This window comes from Oculina patagonica, chromosome 4 (genome assembly GCF_052425735.1).
Source record: "Oculina patagonica isolate OP01 chromosome 4, crgOcupat, whole genome shotgun sequence".
NCBI lineage: Eukaryota > Metazoa > Cnidaria > Anthozoa > Scleractinia > Oculinidae > Oculina > Oculina patagonica.
The window spans coordinates 55,467,027-55,485,177 of record NC_135761.1 but is presented as its reverse complement, the minus strand read 5'-3'; the positions used below and the strand labels follow the sequence as shown (position 1 = coordinate 55,485,177).

Below are 18,151 nucleotides of genomic sequence, written 5' to 3'. Positions count from 1 at the left end.
ATTTAACAGTTCAGTCAGAAATAAAACTTCAGAGTGTTTTGGAGCTAAAAAACTTTCATGTAAAACAGTACAAGTTAAAATAACAACACCAAAAAACCTCATGATGACAATCCTCACTGTAAGCCAACCATTTTTTGCAGCTCGGACAAAGAAGCGGAAAAAAAAATTCAGGTCTTCCATGGGATCCTGTCAAAGCCCCGAATTGTTTGAACATGCTTCTTTACCCCAATTTGCTTAGTACATTGGTGGGCTAGCAATGAGGATCATGTCATTGATTGTTTCTCTCCACCATGCAAAATAGTTTTATTATTTTATTCTGTCACAAAAATGAAAATAATGTTCTTAATCACATCCCTTGAATGCTTCACCTCCCACTACTGCTGGTTTATATGTTTGTCAGTGCGATTTTTTTGGTCTGATTTATTAAAAATCTGTTGCAGCAGTGTCACAGATTTCAGAAATTGGGCCGATTTTCATCGCTTCAATTTGAATTGGCAAAGAAAAGCCAGCCAACAAATCACAGAACAAATCGGAATAAATCAGGTCAACAAATCATAACTTGTAAAACCAGCTGTAAATGATTCCTTACCACAAATCTCTGGCAGGGCTGGGCGAATCATCACCTCCTGTTGGCAGGATGCATTCATTAAGTGGCATGTGTTGTCGTAAATCTCTCCATTGGAGCCACAAACAGGTTCCTTTTCATCGCCACAACTTGGGCGGCTACCCGATCCAGGGCAGACACATGTGATGCTGCCATTCACAACATCGCATTGACCATAGAAACCACACCTCACAGTTGCACAAGGGTCAACTGAAAGATTGAAAGTTTCTTTTTAGAGGGACTGTGTCACAGCTAAGTTAAGTTTATTTTATTAAGTTTTGCCAAATACTTGCTATGAAACTTTTTGTTTACAAAGAAATTACTTCTATGGATCTAAATGGCAAAACAATAGCGTTATTACAACCAAAATATGTCTCTGGGGAGTTACAATTTGAAGTTACAAGCAAACGAGATTAACTTTGAATACTGTTCAGCCTAACAGTATTTCAAAAACCCATATCGCAATCCTTTCCAATCTTCTTCACTTTTGGCCATCCGCTCCTTCCTTAATGTATTTGTTGTGTTAAAATTTTAATTGAAATGTTCCTTTGCTGTTTTAAGCGGTTATTTTTATATTTCACTGAATTTGGTGGCCATTTCCTACATGTATGCATAAATTTGACTAAAATCTGTGAAACAGTTCCTTAAATTTCTTCAAAAAAAATAATTTTCTAATCTCACTAAAGTAGAAAAACATTTTTTTTTTTCACTGTAATTACCTAACATGTAGACATCTCTCTTCTTGTGTGCTTAATTCTTCCCCCAGCTCTACAGACATTAGGTTCAACCCAAAAAAATCCATACTAGTGACATACATGTACATGTACTAAACCCTTGTTACTTGGTCATAAACATTTGAGTACAACTACTTAAAGTGTAAGATAAACTACTGGTACGTCGCATATGCAAATTACTCAAAACAGTAAAATATTGCAAAAACAGACCTGGCCAATAATTCTACAGTACTCACCTACTTCACATTCACCCTTGTAATCAACCGTAACATTCTTCTTTTGCACACAAGCTTCAGATTTCATTACGCACTCATTCGCATAGGTTTTGCCATCTGTTCCACACACTGGGTCATAAATCAGGAAGCATGCAATGTTGCACTTGCACTCCACTGACTTGCGGTCTTTGCTGGGAACACACTGACCATAGTACGGGCACTCAGTGGAGAGGCATGGATCTGTCATGATCAAGGCATTTTTATATTAACCATTTAGTCAAGAAAGTGTGTAATCACAGTCTTACCATCCTATGTTTGTGAGGTCACAGCATGCCCATATGAATATTCAAATTTCTTCACTAATTGCTATTGTAAATATTGAAGCTTTCTAAAATCGGCTTTTACGACTTGTATTTGTAATAAAATGAAGTAGAAATATTTTTGCATTGTTAAAGTTTGTTTTTATACCGTTTTCTTGGTGTTTTGTAGCGCACGAAAGCAGTTCTAGGATATTAAAATTTCGACTCGTGTATAGAATACAAATATTTATACAAGGCGTGCAACTTCGACATAGAAGAATGCGGTACCGTCTCTGGAATGTAGCCGAAACACTTATAACACTTGAGCTTATCCCAGTTTCTGAAACATGAAGCAATAAGGGGTATTTCTTCTCCCTGCCCCCACCCCTGGACGGGATTCTAGTAGTCCATCACAACATTTTATCTCTGCTAAAGCTCATTTAATTTTACTTTGAACAAACACACTCTCCCTTTTTAGTTTTAATCTCAACTGTGTCATAACTAAATAAACAAATTGACATTCAGGGGTTGTGAATGGATCTGATTCCAAATTCCTTTCATTGGCACTCATCTAGAAAACAATTCTTCCGATACCTGGGACAGTACAGTTAGGTCTTCCCCTTGTTCGTGTTCCAAGCTGTTCTGCACCATAACTGTCAACACACCAACAGTGACCAGTGGAAGGATGACACTGTGTCCCTTGAAACTGACCATCTTTCTTGCATGCTGGAACAAACCGACCCAACGGTGGGAAAAGAAATGATTCTTCAAACCGTTGTTGACAAGTAGACAGCCCTATCAGGAAGAAACATGAAATAACTGATTAACTCAGCTACCAACAATCTGGCCAGTTAAACTATGTGTCCCCAGAGCCACACATTTCAAGATTGTGCACAGGCTCTGCCAGTTAAGAGAGACAAGCAGCTCTGGGGACATGAATGCTCAATATCCAGCTTAGTCCCACCCTTGCTCAGTCTCATTTCTCGACCTTTCTGCAAGCTCAGCCAACATTAAAAAAACTCTGCATAAAGATTCATCTATCACTCAACCAAAAAAAGATGATTATTAAAAGCAAAATTGATTGTCTTACCAGAATTGACACAGTCCTTTTGGCAGCCATTGAAACAACAAATCTTGCTTCCCTCGCAATCCACATCTTTTTCGCACATGTCCCCACGGCGATCACACAGACCTTCCTTACCCAGCCATGGCTCTGGGCATTGGCCAGGTTTTGTTTCTGCTTTCTTGTGAGCTTCTGTCGTGTTTACACACAATCGCTGGCAGCCACTGTAGCAACATTTCTCGTTTTCATTTGAGCAGTGGAAGTCCATTCCACATTTATCACCCATTTTGTCACAGAACCCTGTGAGTCCCTTCCAAGGTTTGGGACAGGTTCCCACCTTCCCTGCACCCACTCCATTCCTTGCTGAAAAAAAAAAACAACAGAGAAATGACACACTCATGTTAATCTACATGTACATGTGTGCAGTCCACTGCTTAGACACAACTGGGAGCCATGCCCATACAAGCCAATGTTCATCCTTGGATGGTATAGTACATTGTAAGGTTAACAAAGTTAAAGTCTGTATTGAGCCTAGTGGCCTATCTTGCTAGAACTCATCCCAGTTTCTGTAGCATGAAGCAATTAGGAGTATTTGTACTCCCCCCTGGATGGGATGCTAGTCCATCACAGGGTTACCCCAGAGCATTAGTTCGCAGGTACCCATTTATAAATCTGGGCAGAGAGAGGCACTATGAGAGTTAAGTGTCTTTCCTAAGAACACAACACGTACAACGGTCCTGGGCTGAAACCCAGAAAGCTCAATCCATAGCCCAGCGCGTTAAACATTCGGCCAATGCACCTCCCACTTCCTTGGATGAAGAGGAACTTATTCCTGTTTCCAAAGTGTGAAGAGACTAGGACTTCTCCCTCTAGAGGTAAACTGGTCCATCCTGTAGGTCTACCACCCAAAACCTACGTCCCAACCCATGCTCCTTCTGCAGTTTGTCAGGATTCCCTAACAGTGTACCAGACTGTTTTTTTGACCAAGAACACAACACGAATCAAACCACCACTTGAACCCAGAATGCTCTATCCAGAATCCAATGTACTTACCATTGTGCCTTGTACCTCCACATAAAGCTTTTAGTAAGATGGGTGTCCAGATACTCTATGGACACCCACTTATCAAAGAAAATTAAAATATGAATTGCAAAACCCACCACTTGAACCCAGAATGCTCTATCCAGAATCCAATGTACTTACCATTGTGCCTTGTACCTCCACATAAAGCTTTTAGTAAGATGGGTGTCCAGATACTCTATGGACACCCACTTATCAAAGAAAATTAAAATATGAATTGCTGTATTGGGTTGTGTACACAATGTACACCTTTACACACACAATTAAATTTTCTCCTCAAAACTCCCCCCCCCCCCTTCCTCTCACCCCTCCAGTCAGGCCTATAGAGATTTTTGGATCACTGTATTTTCAGCATTTGGAGTTGAAGAGCGAATCAAGGATACAAAAAACTCCACCAAAACTTTCCAGCCAATTTTGGGACACATTTGACTTTTCAATCTTTACATCAAGAGTTTATCATGGAAATCTCCCAACTTGCACAATGACAAATGCATACAAAGAAGTAAGGAGAACCTATATTTTGATAATAGAGCTGTCAATCATACCTGAAAGAGTACAATTTGGTTCCCCTCTAGTGCGTGTACCCTGTATTTCATTGCCAAGCTTGTTGACACACCAACAGAACCCTGTTGAGCCATGACACTGGACCTCTTCATAGTCGCCATTCAATTTACAGGAGGGTAAAAATGCACCCACAATAGGTGGACCCCCTTGGTTTCTTGCAATCTCTGCATTCTTTTGATTTGCACAAAGTTTGATACCAACTGAAATAGAACAAAATGACAAAGTGTAAATAATATATAATTAAGTGCATGCACATTATATGAAATTGTATGTATTTAAGCATAAATAGGTTTCTTTCATGGAAATTAGAAAGAAACGCCTCCCTAATCACTCTGCATTAATTCACATGATGTTTACAGCATGCAAAGAAAGTTGTGCTAACCAGCCAGGCTTATCAATTTTTTCTGTCAGCCCCATGGATTTTATCCAGCAAGTGACATTTCTGTAGTTGGCAGATGAGGTGCCTTATAAATGGCTCCAACTTACCCCAAAAGGGACTCTTTTTTAAAATTGATTTTCTTTGCACCCTGAGTTGTAATTGTTTTTCTTTGAATTTTCACTTGATACAATTTGAAGAGTATTTCAAGATTATTTACAGTTTTCTAAAATTTATGTTGCTGTTAATCAATAATTTAGTTATCTGCTTGTCTGTCTGTTTATTTTTTGATTTTTAGTACCTGCAGACACACAGTCATTCTGACAGCCATTGAAGCAGCACCTGTCATCTCCAGCACAGTCTGAGTCATGAAGACACATGTCCCCACGTAAGTCACAGATCCCTTCTTGGCCTTTCCAGGGCTTAGGACATTTGCCTGGTTTTGCTAATTTATGACAATAATAACATGCAGTTAACTTTAAGACAGAAGTTTTGATTTGTAAACATGCCTAAGCAAAAATGTCTTAAAATGTGCTGCCAGTGAAATGCAAGGCACGCTTTCATGTTGCAAATGCAGATTTAAGTAGTCTAAAACAAATTCAACTGAAAAATGACAAGAAAAGAATAATTTCTTTAAAGTGGAGAAGTGGTCGCAAGTCAAATACTCAGAAAAAATATTTTCCGAGTTCGGAATTTTTTTTTCTGAGTATTTGCCTTGCGACCACTTCTTCAATTATTTTCACTTTAATCCAAGTCACCACTTATCACATAATGCCTTAAAATGTTTTCTTTTTTTTGCTGGTTTGAACTATTAAAATAATTTGTAATAAAAGCATATACTGAACATTTATAAATATGTTTAAAAAATAAACCAGTTAAAGGAAATGAAACTAGTTTAAAAAATTAAACAAATTATTAAATAAAAATTGAACCATACCATTAACCCTACAACAAGGAATATAGTGGTCCTGTTTCTTACCTCGTGGTAAACAGACTGCTGGCCCTCGTACTGTTGTATCAGGTAACTTTTGGCCATTTTTGTCGACACACCAGCAGTACAACTCATGACACTGTTGATCCTCATAATTTCCATCTGGTTTACATTTCGGAACAAAAACACCAAGCAGAGGAGGGTCTGCAGCCAACTTATCAAGAGCAGATAGTGTTTCCTCTTGACATTTTGTCATATTCACTAAAAAAGGGAAAATATCAACAGTGAATTAACAGAGAATTTCAAAAGTGATGCACCTCATAGAAACACTGTAAGTTAAACTCACACTCAGTCCAACTGATGACATCACTAAGCATAGTAAAGCAAAACCAAAGCAAATGCAAACTACTCTTGACACTCAAATGAAAACTGTTCTAATAATATTTATGATTATAATGGGAGAATGAAAGAGAAATTGCCTAGATTTTTATGTAAACTTTGTGACTTGGAACTGGTTTAAAAAGTTGCAATGGATTTTTGTAGCCTAAGCTACGTTTATTTATCATCATGGTATTATTTTTGCAGTTTCACTTCCAGTCAAATTGCATGAAAACCGTGTCTTATAGTAACAAAGACAATACAGCTGCAATTCTTCATACTTACAGTGTAATAATAATAAGGGACACTGTCACCAGTTTCACTTCAAAAATTCAAGAACCTAAAGACATATGGAATCTACGAATAGTGGTCCAATTATGTTAAAAATCACCATGCAAGTGTACTGAAGCGATAAACAAGTGATATAATAGTGATGCCATCAGGAACTTTGGATCTCAACTTGAAAACGTCAGGCTGATTGACTGGAAAAACACCTAAAAATTATTATTTAATGGTTCCTTTCTTCCATTAACTTTTTATTTCCGTCTTGATGTACTACAGTACATAGGTGCATTTCATGTACGAGTCAGAAGACCTATTCGCCAATTTTAGTACTTTTTACTGAAAAAGCATTTAGTCAAGAATCCCCGTGACAGTGTCCCTTTAATCCTTAGAAAACTTCTCTAACCTATCTCTCATCTCACCTGGTTTGACACAATCCTTTTGACAACCATTGTGACAGCATTTGCTGCCAGAATCACAATCACTATCTTCCTCGCACATATCTCCTCTTCTGTCACACGGCTGCTCCTTCCATGGATTAGGACACTGCCCTGGCTTCTCCGCAGATTTCTTACCAGGTTTTACACAATCACGCTGGCACCCATTAAAGCAGCACTTCTCAGATGAGTCGCAATCAATATCTACATTGCACATGTCTCCACGGCGATCACAAATGCCGTCTTGTCCTTTCCACGGGTTTGGACACTCACCAGATTTATTCGTAGGTACAGGATCCACACAATCCTTCTGGCATCCGTTAAAACAACACAAAGCTCCTCCAGCACAATCTTTATCCACAGCACACATATCACCACGGCGATCACATATACCATCAAGCCCCTTCCATGGTTTCGGACATCGACCTTCTTTCTTAGGCCCTGGTATAACTGGCGGGCCTGGGAATTCTGGGGGTGTTACACACTCCTGTATGCAGCCTGTTGCACAGCACTTATCTTTTCCTTTACAATCAAAATCTTCATTGCACTCATCTGTTGTTACTTCACATGATTCACGGTCAATATAGTCTACAATCGGACACACACCAGGCTTGTCTTTTACAATAATGGGAGGGGTCATGCATTCTAAACGACAACCTGAAAAACAGCACTTGTCCCTTCCTTTACAATCATCATCTTCTTTACACAAGTCTTCTGTTACCTCACACAGTTCAGGTGGAATATAATCATTCAAAGGGCACTCGCCAGGTTTCTTCTTAGCTGGAGGAGTGATACACTCGCTAAGACACCCTGTTGCACAACACTTGCTTCTCCCTGGGCACTGTGAATCATTATTGCACTTGTCAGTGGTATCTGAACAATTCTCTCGTGGAATGTAGTGTGAAGGCGGACACTCATCACGTTTAACTGGAGGGCGTGGTGGTGTCACACACTCCTGAATGCAGCCTGTTGCACAGCACTTATCTCTTCCTTTACAATCAAAATCTTCATTGCACTCATCAGCTGTTACTTCACATGATTCACGATCAGTATCGTTCACAGTGGGACACACACCAGGTTTCTCAACTATTACAGTAGGAGGGGTCATGCATTCTAAACGACAACCTGAAAAACAGCACTTGTCTGTTCTTTTACAATCTTCATCTTCTTGACACAAGTCTTCAGTTACCTCGCACAGTTCAGGTGGAATGTAATCATTCAAAGGACACTCGCCAGGTTTCTTCTTAGCTGCAGGAGTGATACACTCGCTAAGACACCCTGTCGCACAACACTTGTCCTTTCCTGGGCACTGTGAATCCTCATTACACTTGTCAGTGGTATCTGAACAGTTCTCTGGTGGGATGTAATCTGCAAGTGGACACTCTCCTCGTTTTGGTTTAGGTCTTGGTGTGCGGGAACACTCATTGTAACACCCATTAAAGCAGCACTTCAGGTGACCAAAGCAATCGCCATCAAGTTCGCATTCATTTTTCGTATTTTTACATAGCTTTGGATCAATAGCATCCTGCTGAGGACAAACTCCGGGCTTCAGTTTTCGCACTGTGTCAGGAACAGTGCAGTCCCGTTGGCAGCCATTGTGGCAACACTTCTGACTTCCAGGACAGTGAGTATCCTTGTCACACATATCTCCCTTCTTGTCACAGAAAGCTTGATTTTGCGTTACATTAGGACACTTGCCTGGTTTGTCTTCACTGATTGGTCGAGCGCAGGATCGACTGCAGCCGTCGTAACAGCACTTATTGTCACCGGGACACTGGTGATCTGATCTGCAAGTGTCTGCTCGCAGAAGGCAGAGCCTAAGAATACTCCTTCGCCATGGACAGCGGCCAGGTTTCTCTAAGGAATTGATAACAAAATAAATAAGAGACCACCTCACTGCCTATCATGACAAATGTCAGTTTAGCAACAACATACCTTTGGCAGCTAGTTGGTCAGAAGCTAACAAGGAAAGAGACAAAATATACAAATTTAGTTTTAATGTAATTTTCTTAGTTAAGCGTGTGTCCAACATGCACTTTGGGAAACTACAGGTGTATTTGTCAACAAATCTTTAAATGCAGAATGGCAATTGGAGTTGGTTTCTTGTTCTCTCTCTTCTTCATCAATTAATAATCTTATTTGGGTAAACTTCCAGAATGTGATCCACATTGTACATGAGACATGTAATAGCTACATGTTTTTATACTCAACAAATTACAAAAATATCAACCCCACCCCTCTCCTCCCAAGAAAGAAATGTCCCCCTGAAAATTGTTGACTGGGACATAATTGCCCCCCTAGATGAAATCCTAGTGCACATACCTAATATAAGGGGACCCCCCCCCCCCCCCCCAGGCACATGATGGTGTTACCTGGTATTTGGCACTTCTTCTGGCACAGTTCAAGAGTTGGAAAGCGATTCCCATTTCCCTCACAACCTCCATATATAAACTTATCACACTGCCCTGATGTATGGTTGAAAAAGTATCGGGGAAAATATCCTTTACAACGTCCAACTTCTGGCTTTAATTTGCAAATAACATCAGCTGAAAAATACAAACAAGAATGAAACAATTTCCCTTATTAATATCCAACTGCAAGAATTATTCTCAAGCTTACAGTTCATTGTTCACAATCAGCCAGCAGTATGAGTTTTTTCAACACATCGTGTGCAAATCTTCCTTGTAGGGTTTTTGTGGGGGCAAAGCCGCCACATTGTTATCGACTGCGGGATTTATTTATTTATTTGTGTGTGGGTTGGTCTTCTGCGAGAGAGCCTGGGGATGAGTCGGCGGTGCGTGTCGAGTCGTACGTTTCGTGTGGTTTCTTTGATTTCACTGAGCTGTTCTTGAAGTTGCTCGTCATTACAGCAGCTCACAAAGTCATACTAGCCAACATTTCGTTTGGCTGGAAGTCTGTGCAGGTTGCACATCAATTCAAGAGAAGCTTTTACGCTTACGCAAGCCAATATTGAAAGCCGCAGAAACAGCACAATTTAATACATTTGTACTTGAATCAGTCTATATGGCTATATGTTCTGATATATGTAAATTATTCTGCAATGCATACCTACGGAGCGATATAATAAACAAACCATTTTAGTGCTACTGGTTAAAAAAGAAAAAAAAAAGGAAAAAAGAAAAAAATTGTCCCCTCTGGGATTCGAACTCGGGCCTCTGGCGACCTCTCGTTCCCCAGTCAGATGCCTACCCAACTGCGCTACTCTTACATTCTTAATGACGTAAGGGCGAAAATATCGTATATCAATGTAATAGACATTCCGCTGTTTATCTGTTATCATGTGCATCAAAGAAATGTTTGAATCACCTGCTGCTCATAAATTTTCAAGGAATGAATTTGCAAAAAATCACAAAGATTATTTGCCGCAATAAATAGCAGCCTTAAGGTAATTGAATGTACTAAATGAATTCACAAAAAAGAAGAATCAAATTTGAAATTATCAAGCCCCCACACGTTCGCATCGCGGACCGATTTTTTAAAGTGTCCGGGCAGGTGAAAAACATTTCAATAACGTGGCTATAGTCTTGTTTCATGGCGCGGCCATGTTTTCATGTTGATTTGCATTAGACAAAGTGATAGTACGACTAGTTATTGGATTGTGATGTGGATGTCATGTGTGAGGAAAGTAAAAAAATGATGATTTGCTTGTGAAAATAAAATGCTTCTGTTCGTTTTACCACAAGTACCACTGCCTGGTGGTTGAAGGACATCATTAAGTCCAGATGCCCGCAAGTTTACTGAAGAACTGAGGGGTGTTCTAACCTTTGTTTTGTACAATAGCGCAGACATGGCAAGCTTTCTATAATAATTACCTGAACAAGCGTTTTTACACTCTGTCTCTGTCTTAAAGTTGTTGGCATTTGCGCGGCATCCACCATAAACAAAGGCCTCGCATTCTTCAGTTTCGCTGTTATAAAACCACCTGGGCATATTAGCCATACAAGGACCAGGATGTAAGGGTAGACTGCAGACATCACCAGCTGAAAAAAAAAATAGACTGTTAACATCTACTGGCATTAACATCATGTACATTATTATTAAATAATTAAAATCACAATACAATATGTACATTCTTACAATTTTTACATTAAGATCCTGTTCTATTGCGACTTCACTGTTTCAGTAGCAACCTGTGAGTTTTGCTTGATTTGGTCCTGGGCCCGGCTACTGGAGGCTCTACCCCTAGGTCCAATCCCTTACCCTTTTATATACCACTTTGACAGAAAAGGCACCCCTTTCGTATACCTTTCACTGGAAAAAGGTACCCCTTTCATAAACCTAAAAGACATCATCAAGTCTCGTCGCGCCAGTAGGCGCATAAGGCCGTAAACCTAAAAGACATAGCGTAATATTATACCTAAGACAGGAATTCTTGTTCTCATTTTTATGTAGCATCTGCTAAATTAAAATGATACAGTCGAAGCTCTCATAAGCGGACACCCTCGGGACGCGAAAAAAGTGTCCGTAACTGGAGCTGGCCGCTTACGAGAATGGTTCTTGAAAGCGGCCACTAGAGGTGTAGGGGATAAATGGCCGCTTAAGGGAGTTTGCCCAGCTAACAAATTACATGTATAACCGGACGGACGTGGATGATGACAAAACAAGCACTGAAATATGGTACTGTTATTACTTTAAAATCATTGTGACGAATGGCGATGTGAAGTTGATTGACAAACACAAAATGCAGAGGTTGTTAATAGGATTTTCTTTGGGGTGTCCGCTTACGGGAGCTTAAAAACAAATAAAAAGTCTGAGTCATAATCACTGAAAGTGTCTGCGGCCGCTTACGGGAATGTCCGCTTACGAGAATGAAAAAATACAGAGTTTGTATGGGAGTTAAAACGGGGTTTCAAACAAGGCGGCCGTAAGTAGAGCTGTCCGCTTACGAGAGTGTCCATTAAGAGAGCTTCGACTGTACAGCCATTATGTGCACATATGTTCAAAATATTTTAATTGAAGGCACTTTTAAATACCTAAATGACCAATATCCCTACCCTTTTGCGAAATCCCTACACTTTTATTTCCTGAAACCTGAAATAGGTACCCCTTTCGGGTGGAGCCTCCCTGTAAAGGCCATTATAGGGAATACCCCGCCCCCCAAGCGGATTTGGTTAAGGGGTCCTTAGCTTCTTAACTACATTGTACCAATATATTGCTAAGAAAGATGTCTGATTGTCATTTTTTGGAAACCAAACTTCCTACAGATGTTACAGTGCTATTACAGTTTTTAGCAATAGGTATTACATGTACAATGTACCTGCATGAGAGCACTTTTGCATACAGGCAGCTTTGGTTTTAAAGTTGTTTTCATTGCCTCCACTGCCTTTGTACAGAAAAGGCTCGCACATCTGTGATTCAATGTCAAAATACCAGCGCGGTGAAAAATTGGCAGGATCAGCCCCAGTACCAACAAGCTTTTCCAAGTTGCAGACTTGGTTTGATGCCACAGTCGTGTCCATTGTTTTAGGATCTATAACAGATAATGCGTCAAATAATCAGTCAAGGAATACAAAGTACATTTACATGTACTTAACCACATAAAGTCTCGATCATCACCATTAAGAATCAAATGTCACACAGTGGAGCACATGTACAGAGTTACTATGGGTTAAGTCAGGGAAAAATAAATTCTTGAAGGTCAACATGGAAGATTTCATGAGAAAGAAAACCTGTTGAAAATGTAACATGTAAATGTGAATTGTGTATCAACAACCCAGGATGCTATTTTTTATGAAAAATTTCTTAAGAATTGGCAATGTATGACTACGAAGTCCTTTGCACGCATTGCAGGCCTATAATAGATTCAGTTCATTAATTCAAAGTGAAGTGTGAACCTACCCTTGACAACAACATTCACAGTAGCGCTAACTCTTGAAGACATTGAATATCCACGACACACATACTGCCCTGCATCCTGCTCTTGCACACGACGGAAACGAAGTGTTTTAGAATTTAGAGCTATTACTCTTGGGAAAGGCAGTCTCTTCAGGCCAACTTTACTCCATAAGACTTGAGCTGCCTTTCCATCAATCCCACATCGAATTTCACCTGGTTTGCCAGAAATCAGGGTTTGCGATGACTGATGAGCTGGGCTGACCTTTAAAGTAATCCCTAAGGGAAAATAAAACAAGATATGGTCTAAAACAAATTCATAAACAACATAAATGAAAAATTAAGTACAGTAAATAATGGAACCAATAACCCGTACTAAGTCAACTAGACAATTGTTTGGACAAATTCTGAATAACAGTAAGCATGGCTGGCTTGGTGGTGCAGTCCCCAAATGGTTAGCCCATTGGACCCCAGATGGAGTTGTCTGAAACAATGGGGGTCATCGTCAGAAAATATTGAAAACACCCCTAAAAGGAACCAGATTCTTGTTTCTTGTTTTTTGCTATATTTTCAAAAATTTAATTAAGGTGGATCTAAAACCACTCCAGAGAGATATATTTTAGCTTTGCAAAACATTATATCTCAACATGCTGATCAATATTCAATATTTTTTTTTCTCAGCGCACGAGCAGGCAATCTGATTGGTTCCGGGAGCGGGCAGAATTTTCCGATCTTGACCACGGTCAAGGAACGGGATGAATCCACGCGCGATATCAGTTTGCAGCACGAGTCGAACGAACACATGAAAGTTTTGCTCTCCAAACTCGAAAAAGCTGTTCACCAACCGTTGTAAACTTGAAAGGACTAAAAAGCAGTGACTTTTTGCTAAAAACAGAGCACTCTTTGCCATCATTCAAGGAAATGAGATTCTTTGATTAAAAACGGACAATTTAATTATCACAATATTGTGCCGTATGTTGACACTATACATTTCATTCAGTTTGGCACTGTTTATCAGAATAAAATTATGCTAGGAATCATTGCAGAGATTATTAATAAATTTGTTTAGTACAAGTGTGAATACATGTAGCTTGTAAAACTGCTTTTCAGTCAAAGAGTATTTTTGAGTCTTGAAAGAGAAATAGGATTAACACCCTACGAGCAAAGTTTCTTTCAAGACTTTTCAAAACATTTTTCGGCAATTGTTTGGGAAGCCGAAATCGATTTAAATGTGTTAAGTTTTGTGTCTTATGTGTGCTATATTTATGATTTTTTTGTTTTCTTGATTCTCTGCAGTGTAAATTAAATATGCTAAACTGTTCTTGAGTATGGTTCATTTTAAACAAAGCTATTTTATACTGAAATAAATAGCAAACAGAATTCTTCACCCTTGCTCGTCCGATCGAGTCGGACTCAACATTGAAGTCATATCCGCGCGTATACAAACAAAGATTTTGCGACAATCTCTTTCTCGGTTTCTTTTCCAAACAAATCAAAGTAGGAAAAAAATAAAAACGTTATTTGCCAGCCTAGGTCGGTCCGTATTGGGAAAAACTGTACCCTCGGGCACAGTTTTTCCCAATACGGACCTCCCGGAGGCAAATAACATATAAATCAAAGATCTCTTCGAGATATTGACTTTTTTTTGCATGCAGTTAGTATGAGTAGAAGGTTTATGCTGGGCATTTTTGTTCTAACATATCATGGAAGAATTTAAACGTCTTTCAGTTCAAACATTTTTTTATTTTCGCGTAGTAAATGCTGCATTTGTCAGTCGCGACGGCTGGGTGCTTTGCGACTCATATACGTATATTTTGGCTTGGTTAAAAAGGCGGAGGGAAGGCTCAGGGAAGGCTCATTTTTCCGTTGAGCGAGAAAAATAAGGCCTGATCGCAGGTTAGTTTACGCACGACAGAGTTACCTTTTGTCTCGTCACGCAATCTTAACCCCACATTGAGAAGTAAATTTTCGTTTGAATATTACCAAAAGCCGCTTCTCCTCGCATTATTCTTTACCTTACGGCTACACATGCCATTTCTAACGACTACATTTCCAGTAAAACCGTTGCTGTTTATTTTTCTAATGGCGATGCATTAACTTCTGAATAGAAGAAACGTTAAGCGTTTAGGGACGGCCATTATTTTTTGGAGGGGGGGGGATGAAAAATATTGAAAAAAATTGTTTGCAGGGACTGGAAAGACAAAATAAATTGTTTGCAAAAACGATATGAATAATAAAAAATAGTAAGAATTTCGAAAAAAAATGTTTGCAGAGGTGCATAAACTAAAAAAAAAGTTTGCAGACGAACATTTTTCATCCCCCCTCCAAAGAAAATAATGGTCCGTCCCTTACTGCTTCCACTGGAAGTAATTTCACATCAGGCTACAAAAACACTTGTAAATATCACTTAACACATTTAATGATGTTGCAATTAGCGAAGCGCACTAATGACGTCACAGAATTTGACCCCCGGCGTGAGTCAGACAAACAAACCGCTCTCTGTAAGAACAATGTATGGTTGGCGGGAACTTCGGAGCCATATTTAGCGATTGTTTCACAAAACCCAGGCACAAAACCATGGCCAGATTGGCTCGGAATTCGAGAGAAAGCCTTACCTGTGCAACGTAGAAAGCTTAAACCGTGGTTTGAAACAAAAGGTTTGTCAAACAGAGCGATTATTCAATAAATGTGTAAAATGTTTTACTCTCAGTTATTGAATGGATTATAAAGGCCCGTCGATTTGCTGCCAGGATTTGCTGAAAGAAAACATTTATTTTTATGAGAAATGCAAAACGTTTACACTGTTCTTAGTGGTACATTTTGCAACACAACAGAGCTTACCTCAGATTTATGCCACCACAAAATTACACAAAGAAACGCTCGTCCGATCGGTTTCCTTACCTTACCCGAATATTAAAAGAGGTCAATTTCGTTACACAATTGTCGCGTATTTAATATAGACTGATCGAGCTCGGCAGCTGTAGCTGCAGTCTGTAATAGTAATGGGGATAAATTTAAATTATTAAAATCAAACCCTGCCGTCAATTCCATTAGAAAGGCGTTTGAATAGCATAATATTTTCGCCCTCTATCTATCATGTGTCGAAATGAGATCGGATGGCCGGCGATCAGTGCCGTCAAATTCGGGAAGAATTCTGAATTTCTTGCCACCGATGATCTTTCCGGGGCCTAAATGAAGCGAACATACAAGTGCTAATCCTTCGCAATTATATAATTCGATAGTAATTCGCTATCCGCCGCTTAAATTTCTCGGCAGCCTGAATAATTTTGCAGTGGGAATTAAGGTGTCATTGCCTGGCCCTTTTTCTTGGATACCTTCAATCTGTTTTTCACTTACTAAAGCAAAAATGTTTGGAATCTATCATTTTTCGAGCCTTTCGAGAATCTCGGCCTTAAATTGTGCCTTTCTCGCCCTTTTTTTTGTCAAGAATGGGTCCCCTCCATACAAAGCCTTTGCCCAAACTAAAATTGTTGTCCGACTCACGCGTGGGGTATCATGCGGCGAAATCTATTTTTAGTAATAGTGCGCTTCGCTGTGCTAGATGATGTTGCAATTCTAAATTGTGCAACTCAGCAGAAATAATCAATTGTCACGAAATGAGTTCCCTTTGGTTAACTATTAGCAACGTTTTAGTGTGTGAAAGACTTGTACGAGTACAAATTTGCGTTGTTAATCGTTTTAAGTTAAATTAATATTAGCGCCTAAAGACTTGTACCATGACAAATTGCGTTCTTAATCGTTTTAAACTTCGCTGCTTTCGAGCGCTGAACCCCTTACATTCTTAATTGGTTATGTGACGTAAGATTTGGGCTACTCACGTTTTTGATTGTTATATAACGTTTGTAAATTTGACAAGTCACGTTTTTTCTACAAGAACGGAAGTGCTGAAGCACAACTATAGAGTGACACTTTACAAGTCACGCGCTTTGATCACCCACAGCGGAAAGTATTCCCTTGAGAAATTAAAACAGTCCCTTGAGAGTTAACAAGAATGCGATCCCTTCCTGTTCAAATTTTACCCAACGTAAACGCTATTCTCCTACTTTTTGCTTGTAAACAAGCAAAAAAAGTCGAAAAAATGGGGGTCACAAGACTCGTTTTTGAGTTACAAACTCTTAAAGCTAAAAAAAGGGTGTTTAAACAGGTTGTTCCATTGCTATGGTTACCAGTGACATCAAGAAAATAACAGCAATTTGTTTTCCAATGATTGGGCAAATGTTTGATACCATTTTTGTAGTGTCCCTCATAACTAATAAATGTTTCTAGTACTGACACATCAAAAGTATAAGAGCCTCCTTATAAACCCTTCAACATACATCTGACTTACCATGGCATTTCCCATGGGAGGCCATCGTAACGGTGCCACCTAGTTTACATGCTGTCATGTCTAAGTGACAGCGACTTCGATAAGTGATACCGTCTGACCCACAAACATGTTTTCCATGGGACCCCGGGCAGGAGTCACGGCATCTGCATTCAGCGCGATTTTCAATCACAACACATACTTGTCCCTGTTTTGTGCATTTCTTGTTGCTGCATAATTCTTCACCTAAAACATGAACACATTCAAAAACATTATTCAAAATTATAGTAAGCTGAACACTTCAGTTTTCCAAGAAAATGTAACTAGACATTATAAATTTGCAGCATGGTACTTAAGACAAAGGCTGTTCATTCAAAAGACTGCCAGGCAATGCAATCATGGTACATTAATTTTATAATGTTCATTTGGGTATTATAGCCTCCATCTAAAAATATTTAAGTGCATACAAAAATACCACATGGTAAAGCCCCCTAAATATACAAAACTGTAAAGACATCATATCAAGCCCAAGAACAAGCCCTTAACAGCCATTATTAAAAGTAGCCTGAAGCTAAATGATACAGATATCAGCCACTGGCACATTAATAACAATGTCTTGTCTGGTGCAGATTACTATACATGCTATTATATAAAATAATTATGGTACAATATGAAATATCATCTTATCTCATCTATTGCCAGGCATAACTAATCGATGATCAATGACATCAATTGGTAATCGAAAATCATGGGCCGAAAATCATGGCGATCGCCAGGTTTTAAAGACCTAAACAGCCGCCGCGAATTTTCACATTCGACAAGATGCACATAATAACGCAACATTTAGCCCTGTTCAGTACTGTCACCCAGCGGAGGGGGGGGGGGGGGCTTATATCAGGAGGGGCTTATAATCGGATGTATTTTTTTGTTTCCAGGTTGATGGGCCTATAACCGGGAGGGGCTTATAAGCTGGGGGGCTTACAACCGGAATTTTACGGTATGTGAAACTCT

General features: G+C 39.4%; 1 protein-coding gene and 1 long non-coding RNA gene across 6 annotated transcripts in view; one reads left to right on the top strand and one right to left on the bottom strand.

Moving 5' to 3' along the window:
* The window catches only part of LOC144650780 (uncharacterized), a 207,753-nt gene that overhangs the window by 47,885 nt on the left and 141,717 nt on the right, over positions 1–18,151 (top strand). The gene's annotated exons all lie outside the window — the stretch shown is intronic.
* The window catches only part of LOC144650724 (uncharacterized), a 77,639-nt gene that overhangs the window by 44,187 nt on the left and 15,301 nt on the right, over positions 1–18,151 (bottom strand). For all 5 annotated transcript variants that reach the window (XM_078510463.1, XM_078510462.1, XM_078510465.1 and 2 more), the window contains 14 exons: positions 17,165–17,386; positions 12,823–13,095; positions 12,242–12,454; positions 10,797–10,964; positions 9,336–9,509; positions 8,899–8,922; positions 6,949–8,820; positions 5,915–6,127; positions 5,237–5,380; positions 4,541–4,759; positions 2,943–3,278; positions 2,447–2,647; positions 1,575–1,793; positions 590–814 (listed from right to left, as the gene is read on the bottom strand). In XM_078510463.1, coding sequence (XP_078366589.1) covers positions 590–814; positions 1,575–1,793; positions 2,447–2,647; positions 2,943–3,278; positions 4,541–4,759; positions 5,237–5,380; positions 5,915–6,127; positions 6,949–8,820; positions 8,899–8,922; positions 9,336–9,509; positions 10,797–10,964; positions 12,242–12,454; positions 12,823–13,095; positions 17,165–17,386 — 4,503 coding nt within the window. The remainder of the gene's footprint in view (positions 1–589; positions 815–1,574; positions 1,794–2,446; positions 2,648–2,942; positions 3,279–4,540; positions 4,760–5,236; positions 5,381–5,914; positions 6,128–6,948; positions 8,821–8,898; positions 8,923–9,335; positions 9,510–10,796; positions 10,965–12,241; positions 12,455–12,822; positions 13,096–17,164; positions 17,387–18,151) is intronic.